At 36.5% G+C, this 7,500-nt stretch overlaps 1 protein-coding gene across 1 annotated transcript in view; it reads left to right on the plus strand.

The window, feature by feature from the left end:
- Positions 1-664: 664 nt before the first annotated feature.
- Positions 665-7,500, plus strand: part of LOC144959287 (dynein axonemal heavy chain 7-like) — a 9,805-nt gene continuing 2,969 nt past the window's right edge. The window contains exons 1-6 of the mRNA XM_078891829.1: positions 665-777; positions 3,163-3,326; positions 4,283-4,436; positions 5,083-5,274; positions 6,313-6,446; positions 7,255-7,387. Coding sequence (XP_078747955.1) covers positions 4,305-4,436; positions 5,083-5,274; positions 6,313-6,446; positions 7,255-7,387 — 591 coding nt within the window. The 5' untranslated portion in view covers positions 665-777; positions 3,163-3,326; positions 4,283-4,304. The remainder of the gene's footprint in view (positions 778-3,162; positions 3,327-4,282; positions 4,437-5,082; positions 5,275-6,312; positions 6,447-7,254; positions 7,388-7,500) is intronic.

Raw genomic sequence — 7,500 nt, forward strand, 5'->3', positions numbered from 1 at the left:
CCTTTTCGTTGATATCAGTGGTATGCGTTTAAGTTTAAGTAAAATACTTACCATTTCTACCTACCAAATGAATTGTTCCAACACAGAAAACTATGTGTAACCTTAACCGTTTCTTGTGGGTTCAAGGGACCAGAACTCATCACCCAACTGGTGATCTAAATACAACAACTTGCCGAGTGATGTCAACTTCCATTATTACTTTTTATTAAGCCAATATGATATTAAGTTGCAGGAGGCTGTAAAAAAAGTAATAAACAAAAACGAATATAATGGCTTAAAAAAATTAATAAATATATACCAGGCACAGCACGTTTTGGGCTCAAAACCCTTCTTCAGCAACAACTAAAAACAACAAAAAACATTAATACATTACTAAAAAACAGACTGACGACAGATGGTTTTTTAGTAATGTATTTATGTTTTTATTGTTTGTTTTTTTTACCTTCCAGACCACAATGCAATGCCTTAACCACTCGGCCACTCCTTATCATATTAACTTTAAAATAATTCTTCGACATTTACTTCCCCCTGTCTCATTACCATTTTGAATGCTTGGTCACATTTCTGGTGCTTTCAATCTTTTTATTCATAACTTTTTACCATCGATTCAGTCAGTCTTTGCTGTCTTGTAATGCTGTTTCTTTCCTTTTCTTCATTTACAGATGGAGTCAAGCAGCCAAGGACCTGGGCAGGAAGTACATCAACTTGACTGGTGACGTCTTGGTGTCATCTGGTATTGTCGCCTACCTCGGCGCCTTCACCAGCGCTTTCAGACAGGTTGGTGGAGAATCTGTATCTTTATCAGTATCTGTGGGATACTGCTTAAACCTCCTAGTAGAATATCACACGCAGGGGGGGGGGGGGGGGGGGGGGGGCACAAGTGCCGGTATACAGCTAGTCGTTGCATTTGTGTGAGTTGAAGGCATCCAATTTTACATGTGTCATCCAGCTGATTCCAGTCCTCAATTGTACAAACTAGAAATGAGTGTTTGTACAGGTTAGTGATTGCTGGTATTAACCTTGAAGTTGCAACTGTTGAAATTCCTTTTTCGACTTGTGTTTACAGTAAGCTGTTCAAAGTCCACTGTGGCCAGGCGGGCCCTTGACAATCTTAAACAATAGGATGAGTCTCACTTTTCTTTGTCTGGAAAGGAAATAGGGGGCAGGAACTGTAAAAATAGTGAGGTTGTTGATTGGTGACTTGTTTTGCTTCTCACACCTTCTCATTGTGCTTTTAATGAAAGGTTTATTGAAATCAAACAAAAAGAGTAGGAAAGGAGGAGAAGGAAGAGAAGAAGAGGAAGAAGAGAAGAAGAAGAAGAGAAGAAGAAGAAGAAGAAGAAGAAGAAGAAGAAGAAGAATGAAGAAGAAGAAGAAGAAGAAAGAAGAAGAAGAAGAAGAAGAAGAAGATAAGAAGAAGAAGAAGAAGAAGAGAAGAAGAAGAAGAAGAAGAAGAAGAAGAAAGAAGAAGAGAAGAAGAAGAAGAAGAGAGAGAAGAAGAAGAAGAAGAAGAAGAAGAAGAAGAAGAAGAAGAAGAAGAAGAAGAAGAAGAAGAAAGAAGAAGAAGAAGAAGAAGAAGAAGAAGAAGAAGAAGAAGAAGAAGAAGAAGAAGAAGAAGAAGAAGAAGTAAGAAGAAGAAGAAAGAAGAAGAAGAAGGAAGAAGAAAGAAGAAGAAGAAGGAAGAAGAAGAAGAAGAAGAAGAAGAAGAGAAGAAGAAGAAGAAGAAGAAGAAGAAGAAGAAGAAGAAGAAGAAGAAGAAGAAGAAGAAGAAGAAGAAGAAGAAGAAGAAGAAGAAGAAGAAAGAAGAAGAAGAAGAAGAAGAAGAAGAAGAAGAAGAAGAAGAAGAAAAGAAGAAGAAGAAGAAGAAGAAGAAGAAGAAGAAGAAGAAGAAGAAGAAGAAGAAGAAGAAGAAGAAGAAAAGAAGAAGAAGAAGAAGAAGAAGAAGAAGAAGAAGAAGAAGAAGAAGAAGAAGAAGAAGAAGAAGAAGAAGAAGAAGAAGAAGAAGAAAGAAGAAGAAGAAGAAGAAGAAGAAGAAGAAGAAGAAGAAGAAGAAAGAAGAAAGAAGAAAAGAAGAAGAAGAAGAAGAAGAAGAAGAAGAAGAAGAAGAAGAAGAAGAAGAAGAAGAAGAAGAAGAAGAAGAAGAAGAAGAAGAAGAAGAAGAAGAAGAAGAAGAAAGAAGAAGAAGAAGAGAGAAGAAGAAGAAGAAGAAGAAGAAGAAGAAGAAGAAGAAGAAGAAGAAGAAGAAGAAGAAGAAGAAGAAGAAGAAGAAGAAGAAGAAGAAGAAGAAGAGAAGAAGAAGAAGAAGAAGAAGAAGAAGAAAGAAGAGAAGAAGAAGAAGAAGAAGAAGAAGAAAGAGAAGAAGAAGAAGAAGAGAAGAAGAAGAAGAAGAAGAAGAGAAGAAGAAGAAGAAGAAGAAGAAGAAGAAGAAGAAGAAGAAAGGGAAAAAGAAGAAGAAGAAGAAGAAGAAGAAGAAGAAGAAGAGAAGAAGAAGAAGAAGAAAAGAAGAAGAAAGAAGAAGAAGAAGAAGAAGAAGAAGAAGAAGAGAAGAAGAAGAAGAAGAAGAAGAAAGAAGAAGAAGAAGAAGAAGAAGAAGAAGAAGAAAGAAGAAGAAGAAGAAGAAGAAGAAGAAGAAGAAGAAGAAGAAGAAGAAGAAGAAGAAGAAGAAGAAGAAAGAAGAAGAAGAAGAAGAAGAAGAAAGAAGAAGAAGAAGAAGAAGAAGAGAAGAAGAAGAAGAAGAAGAAGAAGAAGAAGAAGAAGAAAGAAGAAGAAGAAGAGAAGAAGAAGAAGAAGAAGAAGAAGAAGAAGAAGAAGAAGAAGAAGAAGATGAAGAAGAAGAAGAAGAAAAAGAAGAAGAAGAAGAAGAAGAAGAAGAAGAAGAAGAAGAAGAAGAAGAAGAAGAAGAAGAAGAAGAAGAAGAAGAAGAAGAAGAAGAAGAAGAGAAGAAGAAGAAGAAGAAAGAAAGAAGAAGAAGAGAAGAAGAAGAAGAAGAAGAAGAAGAAGAAGGAAGAAGAGAAGGTTGAGAAGGAGAGGGGGGGGGGGGGGGAGAGAGAAAAATGATAAGAAGAATAAGGCGGAGGATGAGGAGGGTTGCATTCATTATTCTATAGATTGTGGTTTGAATGAGATACAACTTATTACTTTTGATCTGTCTCAACTATTCAGGAGACAGCTAACGATTGGTTGAAGACCGTCCAAGAGAAAGGACTCCCGTGTTCTGGTGACTTCAGTTTGATTGGCACCCTTGGTGAACCCATCAAGATCAGGGAATGGAATATTGCTGGACTCCCTACGGACAGCTTCTCTGTGGAGAATGGCATCATTATCAGGTATCCAGTCTAGAAAATTAAAATTGAGCTTTTATCCACTAAATGTGTTCAAAGCGCTTTACGAGGGGTCCCTGGCCACCAGCAACATTTAACATGTAGGACGGGACATGGCACCTGTTAGGCGATATTACAATTTTTTCTGACAGAGGCAATGCTGTTTACGGCCAGGTACTCATTTTACACCTGAGTATGGTGAGAGAATGTTGGTAAAGAACCTTCTCCAAGGACTCAACTATACGCCAAGCGAGGCTCATACCCAGGACCTTCCGACCCGAAAGCAAGTGTCATACCACCAGACTACATAGCCGCAGCTGTTATGTCTGGAGTTTTAACATTTGACACCTGTCTCTTACATATTTTACTCACCATGTCAAACCGGTAATATGTCTTAGATATTTGGACATAGATTGACTTTTTAGCCTTTGGTTGACCCCAGGATTACATATGACTATGACCTAGAAATGCTAAAATGTCTATTAATAATATCTGGAAAAGAAATGTCTTAATATTGATTTACCTTATTTTGAAAAAAATAACTATGTAAACTTACTGCTCCTTGAATTTCCTCTGTAGGCTTTTAGTTTGTTTTTTCTTTTTATTTTATTTTATTTTATTTTATTTTTTTATTTCATTATTATTTCTTGTTTTAATTTTTTTTTTTACCTTTTTTCATTTGTTTTCTTTCTTTTGCTGATGTGTGTTTTGTTTTTGTTTTTTTTTTTTTTTGCGTGTGTTTATTTCCAATTGTATTTTTGTTGTATTATTAACAGATTTCCTCGTTCACTTTTTAAACTTATATATTTTATTATTTTTACATTTTGTTGGGGAGGGGGGGGGGGGGGGGGGGGATGGGGAGTATTGGGCTGCTTATTCTTGGTTTTTAATATTAATATTATTATTTTTAAATTATGTCAATTTCAATCCTAATTTCTGACCCCGCCATTTCCTATTCACAGCAACGGCCGTCGTTGGCCACTGATGATTGATCCTCAAGGTCAGGCAAATAAATGGGTCAAGAACATGGAAAAGGCCAACAACCTCCACGTCATCAAGCTTAGTGATGCTGACTTTGTCCGTACACTGGAGAACTGCATCCAATTCGGAACCCCTGTAAGATAGGATTTTGAGTTTTTTTTAATTGAATATTCTATCCAAAGGGTAACAAGTAATTTTGAAAAGCATGACTTCCAATTTCAACTAGATCTACATCTCTGACAGACCCCATTGTTTTTACAATTCATTACACAATGATGTACACAATCCACTTGTATGGTATTGGGACTGTAACCCCATGTTACATTGTGTTTTACATCATTCTGTTTATCAAACTATTTATTAAAATATTTAAACCTGTCAACTGGAAATCTCTTTAAGTATATAAAACCAAAATCACTGCTGTAAAATGAATGTTCTTTTGTAAATAATAGACGTTTTTATCACACAGACTTGCTAGGACATAACCCGAACCCGTCCAGAGTTGACCAAACCCTTCTCGGGTTGGTAGTTTTCTGAACTCCTCAACCACCCAATCAGGTGTTTGGTCCAGACTTATTTCGGGTTATGTCCTAGCAACCAGTTCCAGGACATAACACCAGGTAATGTCTAAAATGCACCAATTGTATTTGTTTTCGAATGATTGTAACCTTTTTAGGATTTTTAAGGTTAATGTCCAGCTTTGACAACTATTTCCTTAATTAACAGACATTTATGTCACTCTGATTCCCTTTTATGTCACTCTGATTCCCTTTTTTTCTAGGTTCTGCTGGAAAACATCGGAGAAGAGCTTGACCCAATCCTTGAGTCCCTTCTTCTGAAGCAGACATTCAAGCAAGGGGGAGCACTCTGTATCAAACTTGGAGACTCCACCATTGAGTACTCGCATGACTTCAAATTCTACATCACCACCAAACTGAGAAACCCCCATTACTTGCCCGAGACCTCTGTGAAGGTAGGTTTTTTGTTGTTGTTGTTTTTGGTGATTGTTGTTGTTCTTCTTTTTCTTCTACTTGTTTTACTCTGTATTATTTTACGTTTTACACACACACAAAAAAAAAAACAAAACAAAAGAAAACAATCCTAGTTTTTTAAAGATATTAAACGTGTGAAGCGTTTTGTTCCATCCGAAAACAGTGTTAAATTATTTTATTTTAACATTTTGATAATGCAAATTAATTTTAGTCGACGTGCACATATTTGTAGATCTGATAACCCAATTCATTATGGGCTCATTATGAAATGGAAATCTCAAAAAATGATGCAAAATATTGTCCATTACAACAATATTAAACTAGGCCCATAATTGGGTTCAGATGTCAGACCTGCATATATGTACACATCGATTTTAGTCCATCACCCATCATTAGTGACCCACAGTCTTAAAATGGTATTATGTCGTATTGAATTGAATTCCTAAAAGTGACATTAAAAATTGAATGGTATTCAATATGACCATTGAGTTGTCTCCCATGTCAGCAATTCTATTCATTCTCCATCATAACAAACAGAAATTGACCCAAAGTTTCATTTTTATTGATTATAAAAAGTGATAAACAAAAAAGATATAACAGCTTCAAAAAATAACCAAAAAAAAACAAACACGGAACATTTCAGGCTCAAAACCCTTCTTCAGCCAACAACAACAACAACAAAAAAACAAAACAATGAAAACATTTCAACATGTCAAATTTTATTGTAGAAGAAGGGTTTCGAGCCGAAACATTCGGTGTTTGGTATTTTGTTCTTGTTTGAAGCAGGCATATTAATTTTTATGTAATACTTTTTACAGTCCACTTCTTCTAGCAGTTTAATATCATTTTATATTTGTGGATGTAAATAAATATTCTGCCCCTAGTCCATCAGGACATAATACTACTTCAAAACGGTGGGTTACATTTATATGATTTTGAGAGTGGAATTAACAGTAGACGTCTGCTCTAGTGATTCCAAACATGTATAAACAATTTTGTTGGATCGTTGACAATTTCAGGTGACCCTCCTGAACTTCATGATTACCCCAGAAGGGTTGGAAGACCAGCTGCTGGGTATTGTGGTCGCCAGAGAGAGACCTGAACTGGAAGAAGAGAAGAACCAGCTGATCTTACAATCTGCCGCCAACAAGAAGTGAGTCTTCGAATTTAAACGGACATTATTTCGTTAATTTGACTTAACAAAAAAACATCATCCTTTTATCTGGCATTTGTTATTAGTGTTATCCGTCAGCCATTTTGTTGACAAAGTGGGGGGGGGGGGGGTCCTGATGATAGCTCAGTTGGTAGAGCACTCCTCGCTTTACAATCAAAGGGACCGAGATCGATCCCAGGTGCAGTCGAGATATTTTTCTGACCCCCCTGTCCACCCAGCAGTGAATGGGTAGGTGAGTCTGTTAGATCTGGTGGAAAGTACTTTGCAATAGACTAGCATCCTATCCAAAGGGTAGCAAGCAATTGCTATTGTCAGTTTCACGCTATAGAAACTCTGGCTCCACGGGCCTAATGGCCCTGAAGGACTTATCTGGCACTTGTCTTTAGTGTTATCCGTTGGCCATTTTGTTGACAAAGGGGAAACCCAAAACGTCCATGTAAGTCTATGTGAATTAACTTGAAGCTTTTATTCCACTTCCTTTTTTCGTGTTTTTTTTTAATGCTTCCAGTCTTAGCTTCCTTTTGATATTTGAGTCCCTAATTGCTTTATCAACGAAGAACAAAACCTGGGCGGAGTCTTATGTCCTCCCATAGTGGGAAGAGAGGCACTTGCTGTGTCTTCTATCTCCCTATATCTGTTTTCCAGTTTGCTTTCTGACTATGTCTTGGAATAAGATTATGTGGTTTTGGTCTGGCCAAGGCTGGAGTCCCTAACTGGGAGGGAAACAGTCAAATGTATAGATATAGACATTAAAGAAAATTGAACTCTCTCTTGTTTACTTCAATAGACAACTGAAGGACATTGAAGACAAAATCCTTGAGGTCCTTTCCTCATCAGAAGGAAACATCTTAGAGGATGAAACTGCCATCAAAGTCCTGTCATCTTCCAAGAAATTGGCCAATGAGATTTCTGAGAAACAGGTAAATTCTATGCTTTTTCTCACAAAATTCTAAACTAAATAATTTTGTTAATTAAAGTTTACTATTGATTGAAAAATTCATAAGATTAAGAACACGTGTTTTATAAATATTTT

Source organism: Berghia stephanieae, chromosome 13 (genome assembly GCF_034508935.2).
Source record: "Berghia stephanieae isolate SIO BIC M18660-M18661 chromosome 13, UCSD_Bste_1.3, whole genome shotgun sequence".
Taxonomy (NCBI): Eukaryota; Metazoa; Mollusca; class Gastropoda; order Nudibranchia; family Aeolidiidae; genus Berghia; species Berghia stephanieae.